This window comes from Acomys minous (assembly GCF_964271855.1).
Source record: "Acomys minous genome assembly, chromosome: 1".
Classification (NCBI taxonomy): Eukaryota; Metazoa; Chordata; class Mammalia; order Rodentia; family Muridae; genus Acomys; species Acomys minous.
In genome coordinates this window covers 163,540,141-163,561,892 of record NC_140483.1, presented here as the reverse complement: position 1 = coordinate 163,561,892, position 21,752 = coordinate 163,540,141, and the positions used below count along the sequence as shown (strand labels likewise).

At 40.3% G+C, this 21,752-nt stretch overlaps 1 protein-coding gene across 9 annotated transcripts in view; it reads left to right on the top strand.

Annotated features, from left to right (window-relative positions):
* LOC311601753 (transducin-like enhancer protein 1) overlaps positions 1–21,752 on the top strand; it is an 86,794-nt gene that overhangs the window by 13,476 nt on the left and 51,566 nt on the right. For 6 of the 9 annotated variants that reach the window (XM_084789463.1, XM_084789467.1, XM_084789461.1 and 3 more), the window contains exons 5-6: positions 18,769–18,831; positions 20,428–20,502. The exons of 1 other annotated variant lie outside the window; for it this stretch is intronic. In XM_084789463.1, coding sequence (XP_084645589.1) covers positions 18,769–18,831; positions 20,428–20,502 — 138 coding nt within the window. Of the gene's footprint in view, positions 1–18,768; positions 18,832–20,427; positions 20,533–21,752 lie in introns of all 9 variants that reach the window. 2 more of the 9 variants (XM_084789465.1, XM_084789459.1) reach the window with 1 other exon arrangement.

Below are 21,752 nucleotides of genomic sequence, written 5' to 3'. Positions count from 1 at the left end.
TTGGGGGGGATAAGAGGTGTTACCTAACCTGTTAGCAGCCCCTTCAAGCTGCATGCATGCTCTTGGCCTTGCAGGTCTTGCTCCATCTATACTTCTCTTTTTCAATCCCAGCATTCTTTTCTCTCTGTATGAATTCAGTTCATTTTTCTCACTGTAACTATAAAGTCTTTTTTTTTTTTTAATTGATTTCCTCTTTAGATCATAAGCATTTGTCTTCAGGTTCAAAAGGAAAATTTGAAAAACCAAAAGTAAGAGTCATTGTTGGCAGTCTCCACTGTTTAAGAAATATAAGATAATTAAAAAGATAAACACAGGTCAGCCAGTAATGTGGCTCAAGCGATTAATATAACTACTAGGGAAAATGCAGTAGTTTTTGTTTTGTTTTGTTTTGTTTTGTTTTTCATGAGGCTGGATGAACAATAAATAAGACTTAGTTCATTTTCATAGAAGAGAGTTGCCACAGAATAAATGATAGGAGAGGTGTGTAGTTCTGTTTTAGATTCTTTCTTTTTAATTCAACAAAACTAACTCTGAAGCTAAAGAAGTTGTCCTCCTGGTGATAAAGGGTTTTGTAGAGTTACTACAGAAAGATTCAAGCCTTGAAATGGTGTGTGTGTGTGTGTGTGTGTGTGTGTGTGTGTGTGTGTGTGTGTGTGTGTGTGTATTTGTGTATGGGGTGTTTCTACATGTGGTTTTACTTTTTGTCTTGCAATCTGTAAAGTGCTGTGTAGAGGACATGTATAATTACTTTCCTATATCTATTACTGTTCTTAAGATAGTTGTTGGCTTGACAGCTCTTACGAAAATGTTAATATTTGGAGAACTAAAAACAAAAACAGCAAAACTCTCAGGGCAGAGAAAAGTGTGGCTTTTGAGAGTGGCTTGGATATTTATTGGCTTTATTTTGACGTGGGTCTTGTTCTGTTATTGCCCAGATTAGTCATGAATTCCCACGGTTCATAAGCCTCCTGCCTCAGTGTACCAAACAGCTGAAACTACAGAAATGGGCCACTGCTTTTGGCTGACATGGTAGTTGAGGCTTTGGGGATGCAGAGAAACTTTTTTTTTTTTGTCTGCTCTATGGTAAGTGCTTGGGATGAAGAAAGCATAGCACAGTCAAGCCTGGCCTTGGGAGCTGAGAAGTAGCCCAGCTGTCCTGTCTGTCTGTGTAGAAGCACCACTTGTTGACAGCTGCTTTGACCTGCCAGTTGGCTGGGGTTCCAGAGCTTTCTCATTTGTAAGCATGCTGACTCTCTTAGGTTTCTGGGCCATTTGCTCCCTTGGAGCCAGTGTCTACATAACTGTAGAGAAAACTGGAAGTGGCCCACTGAAGTGTATCCAGTGTCCGTACTTTTTAGCTGACCAAAGTTCAGCTAAATTCAAGAGGGGAACTGCTGACTTTTAAACTTAGTAAGAAACCTGTTTTTTATTGATTAAGTGTTGAGATTGTTGAAGTAAATGAAGGGCATTTTGACTGTTCCTTTCTCTCAAGGGACCTAGAATTTTCCTGATGTTTTAAAATTCCTATACTTGTATTCATTTCTATTTCTTGACTGATTTACAAGGAACTAGACTCAGTTCTGTTAAAAGTCCTGAGTTCACTGGCAGTGTTTTTTTTGTATGTTCATTTGTTTGTTTGTTGAGACATGGTTTCTCTGTGTAACCTTGCCTGTCTTGGACTCATTTTGAAGACCAGGATGGCCTCGAACTCACAGAGATCTGCCTGCCTCTGCTTCCCTTAGTTCTGGGATCATACGTGTGCACTATTACGTAACGTTTTAAACATTTTAAACATTAAAAAAAAAACAGTAATGTTTTTTAAATACTTTGAGGTGTTGTTTTGGCCATAAGTAACACAGGTTCAATATCTAAAATGTGATTTAAAATAAGTCAGTTTTTCTCATCGCCTTCTGGAATTACTCTTGTCAGTTTTCTCCTGTTGAGATTGGCGTTACTCATTAGTTTGTATGAAGTGAATGACAGTAGGTGCTGCTCAAATTAAAGCAAAGACAGGAAAGAGCTTTTTGAGTAGACTTTGCATTGTGAGAATATTGGTATTGACACTGTTTATAGTCTGGAGTGCAGTTGGAAGATCGCATTCTGCTGTTTGTCCCATACTGGTTAATATGGCTGTACAAGGGAGATGAATGTGGCTCCTTTTCCAAGTCTATTACTCAGGAGGACTGTAAATTTGATTGGCTGTTACAATTCTAGCAGAATCATTCGATTTGAGAGCAATAGAAAGATAAGATATCCAATTACTCAAATGATTTGCAGGGTTAGCCAACGTTGTCATGGAGACATGAGTTGGAACAAATTAAATTTTAAGCAATAAAATAATCTTAAAGCCCGTCTGGGAACAAGAAAATTTGGCAGTAGCACTTACCTGAATTGAATCTTAGCTTGACACGATGTTGTTTGACATTGATATACTGTGGGGGCCTAAACTTACATATGATACATTATCTTTAAAAAGTAGCCCAGCTAAACCAATGGAGGAAAAAACTAATATAAAATCAAGGGGCATGAACATTTATTCTGTGGTTTAAATGATAATTGGCCCTAGGTTCCTAAGATGTTTTACATTTAAGGATTTAAAGGCCTTAAAAGATGAAGTGGCTTTAATTGGACATTTTAAGGAAAGATTGATTTAGCAGCCACTTGAGTTTTCAGAGCTGCTCTGCTCCTATGTGTTTGCAGATGCAGTAGAAATCCTGTGGCTGCCTCCAGTGGGGGTGGAGGTGTGCGCATGCGTATGTCTGCATGCGCAGTTGAGGAGCTTTTGTCATATACTCCTGCACTGAAGGTACTTCTTTGTATTAACTAAATTTTCTACTTCATGGTGTCACTTGCAGACTGGAAAACTGTTCTAAACTTCAGCTGATGACCGAACGCCTGAGTAAGCTCTGGCCTGAGATTTAGAGGTTATTCCCCTCATTACTACATTGTTTATCTGGTTCCTGGCTTGGGCCTTGGATTTGAAAGCCCAATCCCAGAAGCACCACGGCAGGCTGGCCTTTTACCCACATGCCTCGTAGGTAGATGGAGATGAAAACCGGTCTGAGGTTGAGCCATTTGCCGCATTCTCACAGCCTTCGATTTTCCTCTCATCCTAACCACAGATGATCTCAAATGATTCAGTAATGACCAAAAGTGCAATATTGACCTTTATTCCCTGGTGAATTACTGTGTTTCACAGTCTAAATGGCAGGAAGTCTATTCTGTTCTGCAGAATGAGTGCAGCATTATTGAGTCAGCCTCGCCCTGTGGGAACCACACAAGTGCAGACCAGTGTAACACAATACGTGGGTTAAATTTGGTTTCTGATGCTCTGGGAAACAAGGGCTGGCATGTCCTGGAAACCACACGGTTAGAGAGAATATCTGGAATGTTTTTCTAAAAACACCCACCTGCACTGATTTGTCTGCTTTTAAAGTAATTTGTGACTTGAGTCTGGCCCTGATGTAAATTTCTCTCACTTCTGTCACCTCGTGTTGGACTCCATTCCTGCTGTATTTCTGTGAACCTTACAGTGATGACATAAACACCGTGTTTCATAATTACAAATGGGTATAAGCTGTGCATTTGGGGATTGTCCATTTCCTTTAGCACACTTATCCCTATGTAACTTTTGTTTATCTGTGTAGCCAAGAATGCTGTCTCCTCTGTGCAGTTTTTCTTCAAAAAAGTAGGTGGGCTGCTGTTACCTTAGAGGACTTGATGATTGTTCTTTAGGTTACATTTCAGTGTTTTATACCCTCACCCCAGAAAAACAGTAACTTATTTAGAGTTCAGATAGAATTCCTGATTGCTTGCTCAAGCAAAGCTGCATTAGTATCCAGTGGATGCGTGTACACCCAAGTCATTCTGCGAACCATCGTCTCAAGAGGGGAACTTTTTCTGGAGATTTATACTTTGAAAATTGTTAGTGTTTAAGATTTGTCCTAAAATTCTTTTGAGAATTTATTTTACTTTAACTGTTAGTCTGTTCGTGGTGGTTCCCAACTTGTAGCGCGTTCTACTGTCCTTGGACTGACTGGCTGTAGATAGTAGTAGTCCTTAGACCCTGGCGTTAGCATGGAAGTAACTCCCCTGTCCCTTCCCTATAGACCCTGTTCTGGATTCTCTGGTGCTTTCCCTGTTTACTGATGTTGATGGAAAAGAGATGTAAACATGCGTACCTGGGAAACCAGGACCACTGCCTTCCTTCCTAAGGGATTGTCCCTGGCTGATAGCTCAGCCTGGGAAATGGGAAGAGAGCTAAGTAGGTGGGTCTTCTCAGCTAAAATTAAGTAACACAGATTATGTCACATGTACAGCCACTCAGGTAGGCCATGGCTGTCCTTGGTTTGGGTCTTATGTAGTTGTCAGAGTAGCAGCTGCTACCATGTGTGTTCAGGTAATTTGGCTGTATATAGCATGTTTATAGTTAGGAAACTTGCCCACGGTTGCATCCAGCATCCAAGATTTTAGTGTGTTAAGGAAACACATGTGCAAAACTGCATCTTCGGTGATGACCAAGATTTAAATCTCAGGGGTAAAGAGCCTTTCCTGTGTCACAATCAATGGACAGTACAAAACAGAGGTCATATCTAGCTGGAGGTTAGTACCAACCAAATATAAGTGAATATTGCTTCTTGCAGTGCCCCCTACCTTGTGGGAGTGACTTTTCAGCCAGACTCTTGTGTCCTATCTCAATTGGCTCATGCAGGTCATGTTTTGGTTTTGTGAATCTAATTTTCTGGGGATGATGATGATGATGATGATGATGATGATGATGATGATGTCGTCTTCGTCGTCATCCTAGTATTCATTGCTTTTTCTTCCCCCTTATCTTGCTATTTTATGAAATACCTAATTTTTCTTGTGCTGCAAAATGAGGAGGATCTGTGAAAAGATTTGAAGGTGCGGCTTGTTTGGGGGTTGCTGTGGCGAAATTTGCTCTTTCCAGCTCTGAACACTAGAATTTGTTTTGGAAGCCTGTGGAGTCCCAGATGATATTTTGCTTTAAGGGCTCCAGAAGCTGTCTGTTTCTCCATCCTGTAACAAGTCAATATGATTTCCTGTGAACGGGCCCTTTGTGAACCCTGTAACAAGGGTTTCTGAATAATAGAAATGAGCCAGTTACAGCCTAGAAACAGCTGTGATGCTTTTGTCAATGATGCAGCTTTACCAAAGTGACAAATTAAAGCCCAAATGTTCTGCTTGGCAACAGTTGGGTCAAAACATTTAAATCATTAATTAGAAGGAACTAAAGGCCGGGAGGGGGGCAACTTACACAAATACATCACAGACTCAGACCTCATCTTAGGAAATGCAACTGAATTCTTTAGGGGAAAAATTAGGGCAGCCCTCAAGTGAGGCCTGACAAGCTTGTCGTTTGCAAATAAATCAAAAGACCATCATTGCAGGAAGGAGACCCAGTGAATAGAGTTGCTTTGTCATTCTTTGATGAGCCCCACACTCAAGCCTGCTATTAAAAATGAATGCATTCAAGAGGCTCTGCATTAAGAATATAAACAATTAAGGGCACTTGAGCTTGTCTGCTGAGAGCTGCTGAAGAGAGAAGATGGCACAGTTTTCTGCATTCTGCCTCTAGAGCCAGAGAGTGGGAGCAATTAGTGTTGCTATCTCCACCCAGGCAGCCTCTGGCACTTCCCTCCTTTTCTTTTTTCCTATTTTTCTTCTCTTAACCCCTCCTTGTTTTCAGAGAGGCTGAGTATAAAGATGAGCAGTGAAAGAGAGAGTGCCTGCGCCCAGTTGGAAAGACTCAGATTTAGCAGGTGTAGGGGCTGCCAAGTGACAGGGAGAGGGAACATAAGCGTTATTCTCCGCAGTAACTGTGACTGCAGTTACCAGACAGTTACTGACAGTCACTGCACAGTTAGTGTTACTGACCCACCCAAAGCGTTTTATTCTTTGATGCTCTTTGTTTTAATTATAAGTTTTAAGAATGGATATTTACATTGCCATGGGGTGTCTATCTGAATAGTACCTGAGATTTTACTCAAGGGAAAGATGCAGTCCCGGGCCCTGGGTTTTTTGTTCTGTTCTTGGTCCTGTTTCATGGAACTGTAAAGAAGGCTGCCCGTATGTTATAGCAAGGTGTTGGAGAGAGTTCTGGATATGTTCCCAGGTTGTTTTGAGCTTAGACTAGTTACTTTAACCTTTGAGTCCATTTACAAGAGAAATTGGTTTGAAATTTAGAGAGATGCCACAGGGCCAGGCCAGGAGCTAAGCAGCAGATGCTCTGCCGTTGGTGTTGGTGGATTCCTTTGTGACTCTGAGACCCCACCATTTCAGGACCCCTTGGTAACTGTGAGAAAAAAACTGCAAGTTTACAGGTCCAGATCTCTTGGCAGAATCCGTGGAGGTAAGGGTGCTGCTCTAGAGAGCCTGCGTAGACACCAACGGTCACCTCAGTTTGAAGATAATCCACATGCGAGGACTGTTGCTTAAGGGTACAGCATGTGCTTAACATGGACCAGGCCCTGCATTCCATCCCTGGAAGCAAGACAATAAGAAAATCAATCTCCCATGCTTTTAATTTAAAAATTTTCCCCCAAGATGTCATTAGTGGTTTTATTGACATTAAGTGTATTTTAAGCAGAAGTCTACTCCAGTGTATTAGAATTTTTGATAACTTTCCTTACCTTTTCATGAGCATGTTGTTAATACCAGGGGCTACAGTGTGAAGCCACAGAGTGGAAAATACCCTGAAGGCTGTTCTTTCTTGCAAAGGGACAGGAACATTGCATGAGATTTGCATTGCTATGTACATCCTTGTGGAGCAGTTTTACATGTAGCCTGAGCTAACTTTAGATATGTCAGCGTTACCTCCGGGAGCCAGAAATGTTGTTATGGATTGCACTCCTTGGGTGGCTAAGAGTGATGGATATTTGTGTCCACTTTCTTTGTGGTGAAGATACTGACTGAAGCTTGCTTGTTTAAGGCTTGTAGTTTGTAGTTGAAGTTGCTTATAAAATGCCTGTTCTGGCCTGCAGAGCCATTCTTTCAGAGTAGCCTGAGTACAGTAGTGTCCTTGTCTTTATAGGTCATAGGACCTACTTCTTAAGCTGCCATTATTAGCTGAGGAGTTGACAAGGCCTATGTGGATTATATGTCTACCCCCATTTCATTGTTTTTCAAACAAGGCTTGACGTTAACAGCTTTGGGTATGGGGCTTCTAATCTTCCTTTACTGTGTCAGTACATCTTGTCCTTTAAGTGCTGATGTTTAATCTGGGTGTTTGTGGTACACACCTTTAATCCCAATACTCGGGAGGTAGAGACAGGTGGATCTCTATGAGTTCAAGGCCAGCATGCTCTACTGAGTGGGTTACAGGACAGACAAAACTATACATAGGGAAACTTTGCCTCAAAAAAAAAATGTGGGTATTTATATATTTACTTTGAGGATGGATATAGAGGCAGGTATGCAAATAACATCAGGGATTGCCAGCAGAGTTGCTGTCTGGGTGTAGAGGTGGTAATGCTTGCCTTCCTTAAATAATAAATAATAAATTGAAACAGTAAATTAACAGCAGTGTTCAGAAAGATGCAGGATGAAGGAGTCACAAATACTTTGATCATACATTTTAACCACTTTTTCTTTAGCATATCAGCTTACAGTGCCTGGCTACACAGATGTGCACACACTAGCACAAGGCTTCTGTCACCCACACTTCATCTAGTGAATGTATTGGCCATTCTAAAATCATTATAAATATGATTTACACGCCTGTGGGTTGGAGTGTATTTGACCATTTATTTTGCATTAAGCAGCTGATTTATCAGGAGGTAAATGTTAGGTTTTTCAAAATGTGGGCTGGTTGTAATGTGCTGTACTACTACCACGTCTTTATCTGCTTTTTTCCCCATTGTGCTTTGAAACCAGCTCTGAAGTGATTTCTTTTTTAATATATGGAGTGCTTTTCAATTTGAACTATTGCCTTAGCATAAATTTTCAGCCATGGGGAGCTTTGTTCTGGAATGTTGGTAATTTTCTGTTTTTGATGTACTGTTTATCTCTTTTCCAAGACGAGCTGTCCTGGGGACCCAGGGGTATAGCTCAGTGGTGGGACATATCTACCATGTGTGAGGCCCTCGTGTTAGTTCCTAGTACTACCCAAAACAAAACCAAAAATGACCTCTGTGTTAGTGGATTGCCCTTAGTGCCATGCTTTTAGTTCAGTTTTCCTGAATACCCACGTTAGATTTTAATACAAAGGTGTTTTTTTTTTTTCAAACAGATGCCCAGTTTTCACTCACCTTCACTCTGTTGAACTCCTCATCCTTCTCTCTCACCTCTCAAGTATTGGGATTTATAGTCATGTGCCACAACACTCAATTTTATGGTGTACTGCAGACTACGTTCAGGGTTTCTCTCTCTCTCTCTCTCTCTCTCTCTCTCTCTCTCTCTCTCTCTCTGATATATAATGTCAGGGATTGCTAGCATAGCTGCTGAATGTGTATGTGTGTGTTTGTGTATGTATGTGTGTGTGAATATATATATGTGTGTGTGTAATATATATATATATATATATATATATATATATATATATATATATATATATATATATATATATGGTTTCAAGTTATAATATCAAGTTCCAGATGGCCCACCTTATTGAAAACAAAATCTTACCAATGCTTCACATAACTTTTTTTCTCTAGGCCTCAAGATTGGTTCAGGGAAAATAAAAGAAAAGAAAAAGAAAAAAAAGTAACCACTTTGGCAGCCTTCAGTGTAAGCACTACTTTTTAGGATCCTTCACTTTGTAATTTAATCCTGGTAGAGTTTCACCTCCCTAAGCTGACTTTGGGCAGAGTGCCACAGGGCTGCCTAGAGACCCATGGGCAATTACTCTTGCACAGTCCCTACCCTGCTTTGAGCTCAAATACCACTCATTATGCATTAACTTTGGCTGTATTGGGGAAGTGTATGAGCCCCAGGGAGTGGGCTCTTTAGTCCTTGTAATTGGACAAAGTGTGAGGAGTATGAGAAGAGAATGCTGAGCTTTTAGGAATCAGAGTCCTGAAATTGTCATGTGCAGCTCCCCCAAGGACACACTTCAGTTTAAAAGCCCCGCAGAACACTTCTAGTTTGCATCTATTGCTGAGCTTTGAGGTTTCTTGGGGTTTTAGCTCCTTGAGACTATGCATTCACCTCTGCATCATTGCTGTTTTGTTAGTCTTCGGGATCAGAGCTAGGGCTTTGTGCATGCTGGTAGATTTTAATGAAAAGCTGATAGCTTTTCATCTATGTCCTGAATTCCTACATACTGAATTGTTCATGCATTCGGAGGCAAAGCCAGCTGGATTTTTTGAGTTTGAGGCTAGCCTGGTATACACAGACTCCACCTCAAACAAACAAACAAATAAGATAAATAAGATAAATGAAAGGAAACTGCTCCCAAATGCTAGGATTAGAGGCATGTGGCACCACACTCAACTAACATCTGGCTGTTATCCTATCCTCAGTTCTTTCGGGTAAACAGAGTGGTACTATATTAGTTCTTCCGGATAGTTTTATCTGATGCAACTTTGTACTTCAGTCAAGTTTGACTTTGGTATACTGAGTGTGGACTCAAAATGTAGTTTTAGTAGATCTGGGAGAGTGATGGTATGTCTGAGTGTTCAGGGAAGTACTGTCCTCAGGTCTCTATCATGTTATATTGAGGAAGTATATGACAGGGTTATATAATATATGCTTTTTAGCATATATACTTAGTTTATCAAATGACAGTGAGTATGATGATCTTGAAGAGTGCAGAGAAGCGTGTGCTTGTGTTGATAGGAGCAAAGGCATCTTCTGAGTTGACTTGAGGGAGGCCTTGAAGGATCGGAAGCCCTCTTGGGTTTGTACGAGAGATGGCCCAATGGCTATGAGTACATGCAATACAAACTATATAGAACTGAATATGATCCCTACACCTGTGCAGTCTCATGTACTTGTGAGAACAGAGACAGGATGATTGCTGGGCTATGCTGGCTGCCTACCTAGTCAACGAAGCTTGCTTCAGATTAGGAGCATCAAGGATACCCACATGCTCCACTAGCCTCCAGGCCTGGACATCAGTGCCCTTGCCTTTTATGTACATATGCCACATATACTCAGAACACACACAGGTCTCTGTGGAGTTATCAGTGACCTGTAGATGCTGATTTGTTATTACTGCCTTAAAGTGTCATTTGTAATCTTGCAGTACCAAATATATTTTTAGCTTTAATAGGGAAGTCCTCTAAAGGTGGAAAGTACAGTTGACACACAGAGTTTCAGTGGATTGTCTAGTTTTCGGGAGAGGTGAAAGGTGGTATCAAAAGGTTTAAAACTTGTGTTTTAAAGATTTATTTTTACTTGAGGGTTTTATGTGCATGTATATATGCATACCATATATATATATATATATATATATATATATATATATATATATATATATACATACATACATACATACATACATACATACACCTGGTGCCCAAAGACCATAAGCGAATATATTGGATCTCCTGGAATGGGAGTTATAGGTTATGACCTATACTTACATGTGTGTTTTGGGGACCAAACCTATGTTTGCTGCAAGAGCACTAAATGATCCTTAACTACCAAACCGTGTCTTCAGCACGTAGGTTGGTAGGTAGGACCTGATATAACCTGCTTGTCAGCATGGAGAAGCATGGGTACAAAACATTGCTGCTTGTTAATTCATGCTAAATTAAGAATTTTATCAGAGTGCCTTTGGTATCTAGGCAGAGCACAATACTAAGAATCTTCACCATTCTTATTTTCTTTATTTACTCTGCCCTCCACTACTGCCATCCATATTTTGAAGAGAAGAAAAGGGAATATTTTAGGAATTGTGGATGTGGGAAGTGGAGATGGTGTTTGTAGAACTCACAAAGCATTATTACGTGCATGTACCATCCTCACTGCCAAGAGGATGGTACTCTTGTAGACATCTTACATGTGGACAGAGTTGTACAGCTTAGCAGCTTGTAAGTAGAAGATGCAGAGTCTTGGATTGAACTCTCCTGCTTTTCTAGTCACATAGTTTAAGGTTGGTTTAGAGACCTGGCAAAGGGTGGGTTCTGCTGACAGGTTTCCTCCTCCTCCTCTGTGTCAGTGTCTCCTAATTCTGTTTAGAATTTGCAAGACATCTGGTACAGTTTCTGATGGCTCCTCATCACTTGAAGCTTTGATCTCTGTCTTCCTGTCTCAGTCTCAACTAGTCTAACCGTGTGTTGCTTTTATATTTTTACTTCTGTTTGCTTCTCAGTCTCTTTAGTCATTAAAAGTTACACTATAAATTCAATCTATTCAGAATGGATCCTTTTCTGTTTTGTGAGACAAGACTATATAATCCACACTGGCCTTGAGCTCCGAACTTCTGCTTTAGGTTGTTGTGTCATGGAATTACCACCTGGTGCCATCACACATAGCTCAGAGTGGTTCTTAATGATCCTTTTGGCCATGTTCAAGCTTACCTTGATACAGTTTTATGTAATAACACATTATTATTAAGGGTGAGGAGTTTGACTTTGTAAACCAGAGTTAATTTCAGCTACATAAATTAGTATAATTTATACTATGATGCTTGTTTCTGATGAAAGAAACAAAACTTAAGAATAGTTTATATACTCTTTTTTTTAAAGATTATTTATTATGTATACAGTGTTCTGCCTGTTTGTGTGCCTGCCCGCCAGAACAGGGCACCAGACTTCATCTTAGATGGTTGTGAGCCATGATGTGGTTGCTGGGAATTGAACTCAGGACCTTTAGAAGAACAGCCAGTGCTCTTAACCTCTGAGCCATCTCTCCAGCCCAGTTCATATATTCTTGTGTTCTGATCCTTAACCTAAAAGCCAGAAACGGCAGAAGAAAACTCATTAGTTTGGCCATGTAACTTAACATTCTAAACATTAGAAAGCTTCATATTAGGCACAGTTGATAGATGGAGCTGCAGGCCGTATGAGTTGGTTAGTTTTTTATCAACTAGACACCATCTGGATTTAATCTGGGAAGATGCCTCTATTGAGAAAATGCCTCTATCAGATTGGCCTATAGGCAAGTTCATGGGGGTATTTACTTGAATAGTGTTTGATGTGGGAATTCCCTGCTCACTGCACGCTTCCACTCCTGGCTTCTATATTATATAAAAATCAGGCTGAATAAGCCATAGGGGACAAACTAGTAAGTAACTTCCCTTTGTGGTCTCTCCTTCAGGTCTTGCCTCCAGGTTCTTTGAGTTCCTGCCTTGACTTCTCTTACTGGCATTGAAATAAATTCCCTTTTGCCTCCTAGCTGATTTTGGTCACGGTGTTTATCTCAACAACAGAAATCAAAGGAGGACATCAGGCAAACCAATGAAGGATAGTATTTATACTTATTTTATGAGAAGAATGGCTATACAAGGACAGGGTATAAACACCAGCAGAAAAAGGAGAAAGGAGAAATACAGTAGATCGATCTATCTATCTATCTATCTATCTATCTATCTATCTATCTATCCATCCATCCATCCACACTTAGAAACTTGTTGGACCTCAGAAGGAATCCACATAATGCAAATAAAAATGGGGTGATTGAAGAAAACCTGTTTGATGGGCAAGGATTTAACGATGTCTAGAAAATCCATTGCTGACATGAACAGGAAGGCAGGCACTCTCATTCCTAAAGTTTTTCTCCTGGGCAGGTTGACAGCATGCTTCACAGTTGAATTCTGACTCTGAAGCATAAGAGGTCCATATGTGGCGCATTATTTGGCACAGAGTTGGAATTTTGGGTAATTGGATAAAACATCAAAGCCTTCTGGTGTCATCATTTAGACGTCTGACTGCTCACAGAGGGGAATATGTTGATATACTCAATACTGTCTATATTTATTGACTGGGCAGTTGTTTCTTAGATGGAAAACAAATTACAGAACAGGGGTATATGGAATGGGACCTGTTAGTATTAAAATGTGTTCTCTTACTCTGGGCGTCTGTAGGTGAAGTGAGAGGCTGGGATGATGGTGACCCAAGGCCACTTAACATAACTGTTACTGTTTCTGGATGATGTGTTTAGTGTTGTTTTAGCTTTCTGTCATGCTTCTCTATCCATGTGTTCTCCATCCTGTGTGCATGTGTTACATATTCAAAGTGAGTTGTGAAACTTTACTTTTCACATTTTGCCCTGTTGGGGATCATACTCAATTACATGTGCATATCTGGCAAGTAAGTAAGTACCTTACGTCTAAGCGTTATCTTCAGCCAACCATCTATCACTAAAAAAAAAAAAAAAAAAAAAAAAGATTTATTTTATGTGTGTGATTGTTAGGCCAATATGTATGAGTTTATACCTCATTCATGTCTGGAGTTCACAGAGACTAGATGAGGGTATAGGGTCCCAGAGAACCGGAGTTACAGGTAGTTGTGAGCCATCATGTAGGTGCTAGGAACTGAACTCTCGACCTCTAATAAGAGTAGCCGAGTTCTTAACCTCTAAATCATCTCTTTAGTTCCATGTATATCACTTCTACAATCTGAAAACTTTTTAGTGTATTTTGAAAGAGGAAGAACAGAATGGTTGTCAAATGAAAGTATGGAAAGTGGGTAATGACTGCTGCATAGGGCGTTTCTCTCTGCTCACGCGAGTACACGTGTGTACGCTTTGTGGGAGAGCCATGCCTTTGAGTTACCTACTTAGAGTGGATGAGTGATAGTGATAAATGAACTGTGCATGCCTCACTGAGTTCTGTTTTGCACCTGGCGCAGCTGCTCTGGGTTTGCCTCCTTGGCTAAAGCAAGGTCAGGAGTTTGCTCCCTCCTCAAATCGTATCTCCTTCCTGGGCATTCCTTCTATAATGTGCTCTGTAATGCCATTCCACTGGTGGTCAGGAGAATTGGGTTGATCTGTATCCATTCCCATGAAACCAAAGAGCTTGGCTGTTCACAGAAATGGAATCATGTTGGACGACAAAAGGCAACTCTTACATATAGTTTATTGTAAAGTGCCTCGTGTTCCTCCTTCATTTTCCTTTGTACTACGTCATAGGCATGGCCTGTTTGTAATTTTCTTCTCTTGATCTTTTCCTCCACTTCTCTCTTCATTCTTCTTCTTCTTGGTCTTAATACCTTGGTTTGGCCTTCAAATCACTTTGTAGTAGAAGACCTTGAACTTCTCCATTATACCAGTAATCAAACCTAGGGCCTAATGTATCCTGTCAGTTGAACTACATCTGCAGCCTCTTGCTCTTTCTATTGCCTAGTCCAGTAATAAAGGCAGCAGTTATTAAGCACAGATAGAAAATGATGAGGTAATAGGCTGTTGTTAGGCTTCTTTGCAGATGACCGTATTTCCTCCCTCCCCTTTCATCAGCCTTTCTTCCCTCTGTTGCTGTGCTCTTCTCTTTTGCTCTTTCCAGGTTGGTTGTTTGCTTCTTTTAGCTAAGTATGGACTTTGCTTTATTTACATTAGGCTATACAGCTACTCGGGACACCAGGTACTTAGCTAACCTGGGTCCTTGTCAACAAAGTCTTAGCAAATGGTGACATGTACCACATTTACTCAACATGTCATGACTTGTCACACTCTAGACTGAATTCTGTTATTAGAAATATGTTTCATCGTTTATTACATTTTTGAGATAATGAATTTTAGTTAGGGTCTCTGAGGTAATAAACAAAACCATTTTATTTTAAAAACTGATTCCCTGTGACAACTCTACTTAGCAGGAAAATACTTTATGTCATCGTAACTTATACAAGCCTAGTTTTTTAATCTATAATTTTTATTTTCTTAAAAATAATTTTAAAGAATATATTTTGGTATTTTTTTCTCTCCCCCAGCCTCTCTTAGATCTTCTTTGCTTCTCTATGCATCTAACTTTATGTTCTGTCTTTCAAAGAAAAAAGTAACAACAAAATAAGCACAAAACCAAACGAAGAAGCACCATGGTGTCCATTTGGTGTTATCCGACTACTGAATATGGGGCCTGCCCTGGAGTGTGGTTGATGTGTACTCGGTGTCTCTCCATTGAAAAAAGCTGATTCCCCTCTCTGAGCAGCTATTTTTAAAAATAGATTCTTGGTCAAGGTTGGGACTTTGTGCTCACTTCTGCTTTTTGTGCTTTTTTTTTTTTTTTTTTTTTTTTTTGTCTGGCTTGAATGTGTTCAGGTCTTATGCATGCTGTCACAGTTTCTCTCTGAGTTCATATGTACATCATTCCTGCTATGCCTGGAAGGTACTGTTTCCTTGAAGTGGTTCCCCAACTTTGGCGATTTGATTCTTCTCACTCTCTTCTTCTACATAGATCCCTGAGCCTGGAGGGGAGGGATTTAATGAAGATGATCCATTTGGAGCTGAGTGCTCCAAGGTCTCTCACTTTTTGCACATTGTTCAGTTGTGAGCCGCTCTGTTAATTCTCAACTACTGCAAAAAGAAGCTTCTCATGCTCGAGTCTATGGCTATAGCAGCATGCCATTAGGAGTTATGTTACTGCTATGTTCATTTAATTCATTTAGTAAAACTCGTGACCTCATTAACAGTGTCAGACTTGGGTGCCATCACATGGAAGAGTCCTTTAATACAATAAAAGAGAGGTTTAGGTCTTGGTTAGGGTTTCTATTGCTGTGATAAAACACCATGGCCAAAAGTAACCTGAGTAAGAATGGGCTTATTTCAGCTCCCAGCTCTGTATCATAGTCCAGCACTGAGGGAAGTCAGAGTAGAAACTCAAACTGGCCATGGACCTGAAGGCAGGATCTGATGCAAAGTGCATGGAGAAGTGCCGCTTACTGGTTTGCTCCTTGTGGCTTATTCAGTCTGCCTCTTACAGCACCCAGGAACAAAAGCCTCCAAGGCTGAGCCCTCCCAACCAATCATGTCAAGGAAATGTACCATCATTGGCTTTTCCATAGGTAGTCTGGTTGGGGCAGTTTTCCCAGTTGAGGTTTCCTCTTCCAAAATGTGTTGATGTAAAGGTTGGCATAAAAGTATCAAAGTTTCTTGGAACTTTGGAACTTTCAAACTTCTAAAGTTAACATAAAAGTATCCAACATAGTTGTTCCTATTAACTTTGTGCCACTGTTGTTCCAGTGGGTCTCTTTTACTGACCAGTTCCTATTTCAGGTTGTTGGGATTGTAGCTAAATGAGATTGATGATTACTTTTCAGCTCTTTCAGTGTTCACAGTACCTTTGAACATTATACTGGTCAGCAGGAGTGAATGTTTACATGGGCACCAGTTCCACTTCTCTGTGTTTGATGAAATAAGTAAGTTGTATCTTCAGCAATAGGCTATTACTGTCAGGTTGTGGAGGGTAAACCATAGCCTTGTAGTAGCATGTAATGTTTGGGGAGATCTTGTCAGACCCCTTTAGCTAGATTAAAAAGATGTAATCCATTTTGGTACTCGGTTGTTGTTGTTTTTTGTTGGTTTGGTAGGGTATGATGTCTAGTTGGTTAATGTTTCCCTATTATATGGTAACTCCATTTAGATTCTTTTTATATATCTTAGGAAGATTCTACCATGTAGGTTTCCATGTGGCTTTTAAAAAATACATTTAGTGTTAATTATTACCCCTATGTTCCATCTTCTTCCCTGCCTTTTACTCCTTCCCCATTTAATCCTATTCTAGTTTTCCCTTTATTCTTTTATGACTCTGTGTTCTATTTCCCCTTCCTTCGAAGATTCCCTCCCTCATCATTTTCTAGCTAACCTCTGTGGGTATTCTGAATGAAATATACACACCTACAAGAGAAAACACTCAGGAGACATCCATTTACCTACATAAAGACATAAATAGTATTCCATTGTGTAAAAGTACCACACAGCAATTGTTTATTATCCATTCATCACTTGATGGGCATCGAGGGTGTTTCCCGTCTCAGTCTATTATGAATCTAGCAGAATGAACATGGATGAGCAGGTGTCCCTGTAGTAAGACATAGTTCCGTTATGTATATGCCCTAAGGTGGTGGTATAGGTGGATCTTGAGGTTCCTCAGCTTCCTGAGGAACTTCCCCACCGGTTTCCACAGTGGCTGTACAGGTTTGCACTCCAAGGAGTAAGTGTTCTTCTTTCTGCAAATCTTCACCACCATCTGCTGTCATTTGTTTTATTAATCTTGGCTATTTAGACTGGGGTATGATGAAATCTCAAAGTACTTTTAATTTACATTCCCCTGATGGCTATAGGGGCTGAACATTTTATGTGTTTCCAGGCCATTTGTGTTTCATCTTTTGAGAACTTTCTAGGTAATTCTATACTCCATTTTTAAATTGAGTTGTTTTCTTTACATTCAGTGTGTTTGTATATTCTAGATACTATACCTCTGCCATATGTATAATTCATAAAGAATTTTATTCTTTAAGCTATGTACCTCTTTCTTCAATTGATGGTGTCCTTTGCTATGCAGAAGCTTTTCCAATTCATGAGGTTCCATATATTAATTGTTGCTTTTAATGCCTACACTGTCAGAGTCCTGTTTAGACAGTCTTTTCCTGTGCCAAGAATTTCAAGGCTAGTTCCTACTTTTTCTTTTATCAGATTCAGGCTGTCTTGTCTTCAGGGTCTTGATCTATTTGGAGTTACATTTTATATAGGACAATACTTTTTTCATTCTTCTAGATGCGGCTATCCAATTTGATTGTCACCATTTGTTAAGATACTGGCTTCTCTCCAGTGTGTATTTATGGTTTCTTTGGCTTTAGGTCGAGATCTTCAGTTCTATTCCATTGATCAACTTGTCTCTTTTCTTTATTTTTGCTGTTCTGTAGTATAATTTCAAATCTGGGATGATGATACCTCCAGCAGTTTATTGTTATTCAGCACTGTTATAGTTCATATTCCCCCCCACACACACACACCATGCGCTTTCCTGCAGATGTTGTGATTTCATTTCATTTGTCATTATGGTTGCATAAAATTCTATCGTGTATAAGGACCCTATTTGCTTCTATCTGCTCATTTGTTGATGGACATCTAGGATGGTTCAGCTTTCTGGCAATTGTGAATAGTGAAACTATATGTGGTGCATTGACTTATTGAAGACTGATATAACTGGCTCATGGAGTAGTTGTATTTTGAAGAATCTCCATACTTCTGTAGTGACTATACTAATTTATGTTTGCACCAGCAGTATATAATGAACAGAAACAATGGAGAGGATGTCAGTACCCCCTTCTTTTTATTTTGCTCCAAGCGTCTTTGAAAGCCAGATTGCCTTGACATGGTTTTGAATTCCACTTTGAGTGAACTTGCTGTAACTGTCAACATGTCCCATAAGTATACCCTCCACGAGAAAGTATTAAGGGCTTACCAGTTTTAGATTGAAATGACAATGTAATCTAAACCATGTATATTTTTTGACTCAGAAAACAATGATGTATATGGTATTTCCCCAGCATGTGTGTCTGTGCACCATGTGTATGCCTGGTACCCACTGAGGCTAGAAGAAGGTATGAGAGCTGGAGTTACAACTGGTTGTGAACAACTGTGTGGGTGCTGGGAGCAGAACCTGGGTCCTCTGGGAGAGCAGCCAGGGCTTTTAACCAGAGTCATTTTTCCAGCCCTATTATTATCTTTTAAGTGACCAGTAAAATTTGCACTTACACCTGCTCTATAGGGAGCCCTGGTATTTACTGTTTATCTCCAGGTAATTACCGGTAACATGGCTTAAGGAAGAATTTTCTGTCACCTGGAATAAGAGTTGAAGACTCCAGTTTCACCTTTCTGAACTTACTGGAGGGTGTTCTAAATATGTGTGTGGCTTTGTCTTTGTAGACTGAAATCGCCAAGAGATTGAATACCATTTGTGCACAAGTCATCCCATTTCTGTCTCAGGAAGTAAGTAAAATGTTCAGCTGTTAAAGTGCAATTATGCTGCTTCTCTGTTTGCAAATTAGCCAGTTTTAAGATGTTAATTTTACCACAAGGAACAAGTGTGAAGAACATCTGTTACATCTGAAGTGTGTCCACCCTGTCATTCTGTCTAAGGCATCCAAGAACAGGCTGCTGGAGGGGTGACAGTATCTCAACCCCAAATTATTATTGTTGTTGTTGTTGTTGTTGTTATTATTATTATTATTATTATTATTGTTTGAAAACTGCAAAGTGACTATTAAGCATAAAGAACATGTGCCCACCCCCACCCGTGTGTGTATGTGTGTGTGTGTGTGTGTGTGAGAGAGAGAGAGAGAGAGAGAGAGAGAGAGAGAGAGAGAGAGAGAGAGAGAGAGAGAAGCACAGACAGACAGACAGACAGACTATGGCTTGGAACTCATTAGGTAGCACAAGCTGCCCTCAAATTCACAGAGACCTGTCCGCCCGTACCTCCTCAGTGCTTGGATTTAAGGCCTATGCCACCACTCCTGGCTGTGCATGTGTTTGAGTAATATGTGCTTGGTATGATTCAGGTTTCCTCTTGTGTTTTCTTGAGCTGACTTGAAAGTGACTGCATTGGGGTTAATTTACACGAAAGCAGGGGCTTCATTTATATATCAGATTCATTCCATGGAGAGAGTAGATAATAATTGTAAGGATAAAATGAGTATTCATATCATGTAGATTCACAGAGTCATAGACGTTGATATACCACATGGTTTGAGTTTACTTTAACCTTTTCAAAGGAAGTCCTTCATAGGAGCAATTGGAGATCAACTCAGTATTGTGTTTCAGTTTTGCTTTGAAAGTGTTATCTTCTTTCTGGGTACAGGGGAATACTAATATGTTTTCAATATATAAAGATAAGCCTGTGGTGGTGTGGGGGAGGCCCAGCTGCTGGGAAGTTAGAGTACTGGAGCTGGCTTGTCAAGCAACCTGAGCTTCCTGCTGATTTGCTGCCAGCTTCCCATGATCTCGGCTGCTACTGTCCCATCCTCCTCAAATAACTGGCAATATTTTAATTATGTGTAGAGTTGGGAAATGAGCAAGATGAGTTTTCATTCTCTAAATTGAAAGCAGAGCTTGTTTTCTCCTTGGAGTGTAAGACACCTAAAGGCTGAAATAAATAATACGGAGAATTTCCAGTTTCATTAAAAAAAAATTGCTGATGCATCTAGATATTTTAATCAGAGAAATCACAGGCTGACGGGTTACATTTTAAGTATCAAGACGGGTGTTTCAATTGTTATGAATGTCATGTGCCCAAATGCACTACTGCAAACTCCTGTAAGCTAGCAGAGTCCTCCGTGTCTTGGTCTTTGTAGTATCCAAAGACTGGTCACCGTTCTTGATGTGTCCCTTGTGATATGTACCACCTTGTCAGGAGTTCAGTGGTAACTGAAACCCTTCAGAAATAAAGGGAAGCTCCATTACGTTGTCCTTCCTTTGTGTTCTGTAAAGTGACAGTGCTTGAGGACCTGCCTTTCTGTCTTTGTTGTCAGAATGAACAGGAAAATTCTTAGCTGTTGCTAACACATTTTTTTCTCCTTGTTTTCAAAGCATCAACAACAGGTGGCCCAGGCTGTCGAACGTGCCAAACAGGTGACCATGGCAGAGTTGAATGCCATCATCGGGGTACGTGGCCTACCAGGTCTACCTCCTACAGTGTGTATCACCAGCTTTCATTTCTTTATGGTTTGATAGCATAACACACACACACAACTAAGTTTGTGTAACTTAGAGATGACTTATTTGATTAATAGGGGAGGGTGAAAGGGGGGGGGGTTGGGTGTATGTGGAGATGTGTAGGGAGAAGGACTTAGTAGCCCAGGGAAGATGAGGGGAGAAACACTAGAAGAGAACGAAATGAACTCTTCTGAATGGAGACGTAAAGAAGTTTATCCTGTGATACTTAAAATCACCCTTGTTGTTAGCCGGGCAGAAGACAGATCACCTTCCAAACTCTTTCCTTGCTTCTTTCTGTCAGGTACTGGTCCACCACAGTGAGGTCAGTGCAAGACTCTTGAATTATTCTTGCCTTTTGCTTCCTAGGGCACTGGAACCTCTGTGGTTGTTTGATTCTTCTCTTTCCGTGCTTCTTTCATGAATTTTAAAGTGGCATACCAATGAAAAGCTCCCTCGCCAGGGAAGGAGTGTTAATTGTCTGCCCTAGTGCTCTGTGGCCTTTCAGGGTTCACATGTCTGGAGTTTAGCCATCTCTTCTTGCTGGTGAAGTTGGTTTCTCTTGTCAATCACGAGTCATTTGTTCTGCATTAAGGGATCTAGTGAGCCAAGCATTCTGTCTCTTTCTTTGCTGGAGTTAAACCCCACCCACTGTAGGATTTAAGGTGGTTCTCATGTGCTCTGCCCCTTTTAGATTAAAGGAAAGAAGTAGCTGAAATGGGGGGGGGCTTACTTTATTTTATTCATATGTGAGTTCCTCAAATGGATTCAGAATCACTCATTTATCAATTTATGTTAATTGCTTGTGAGAAGATGCCCTGCTGGTCTTTATAGTTCCCTCAGACACTTTGTAATGATAATTAGACATGCTGCTGTAGGGATTAAGAGTGCCATAGTCCAGTGCTGTGACAGACAATGGAACCAGTTAATCTATCAAGGTTTAAAATTACATCCCCACTGGAGATGGGAAAAACACAAGAGCCAAGGAGGATTAAAGAATGAGCCTCAGCTTGAAAACCCTCCTTTCATCAGTTTCTCTATTGCAGATCTGCAGTTGGGGTGCCTGTGGTAAGCTATTGGCAGTCAATTAGGTGAAATAAACTGGGAGGGTGACCTTCATTTCCTTTTAATAGCTTTTTCCTCCGTGAACCAGGGAGCTTCAGTGGATTTTCAGCTTAGATTTTATTCAAGCCGCTTTATTG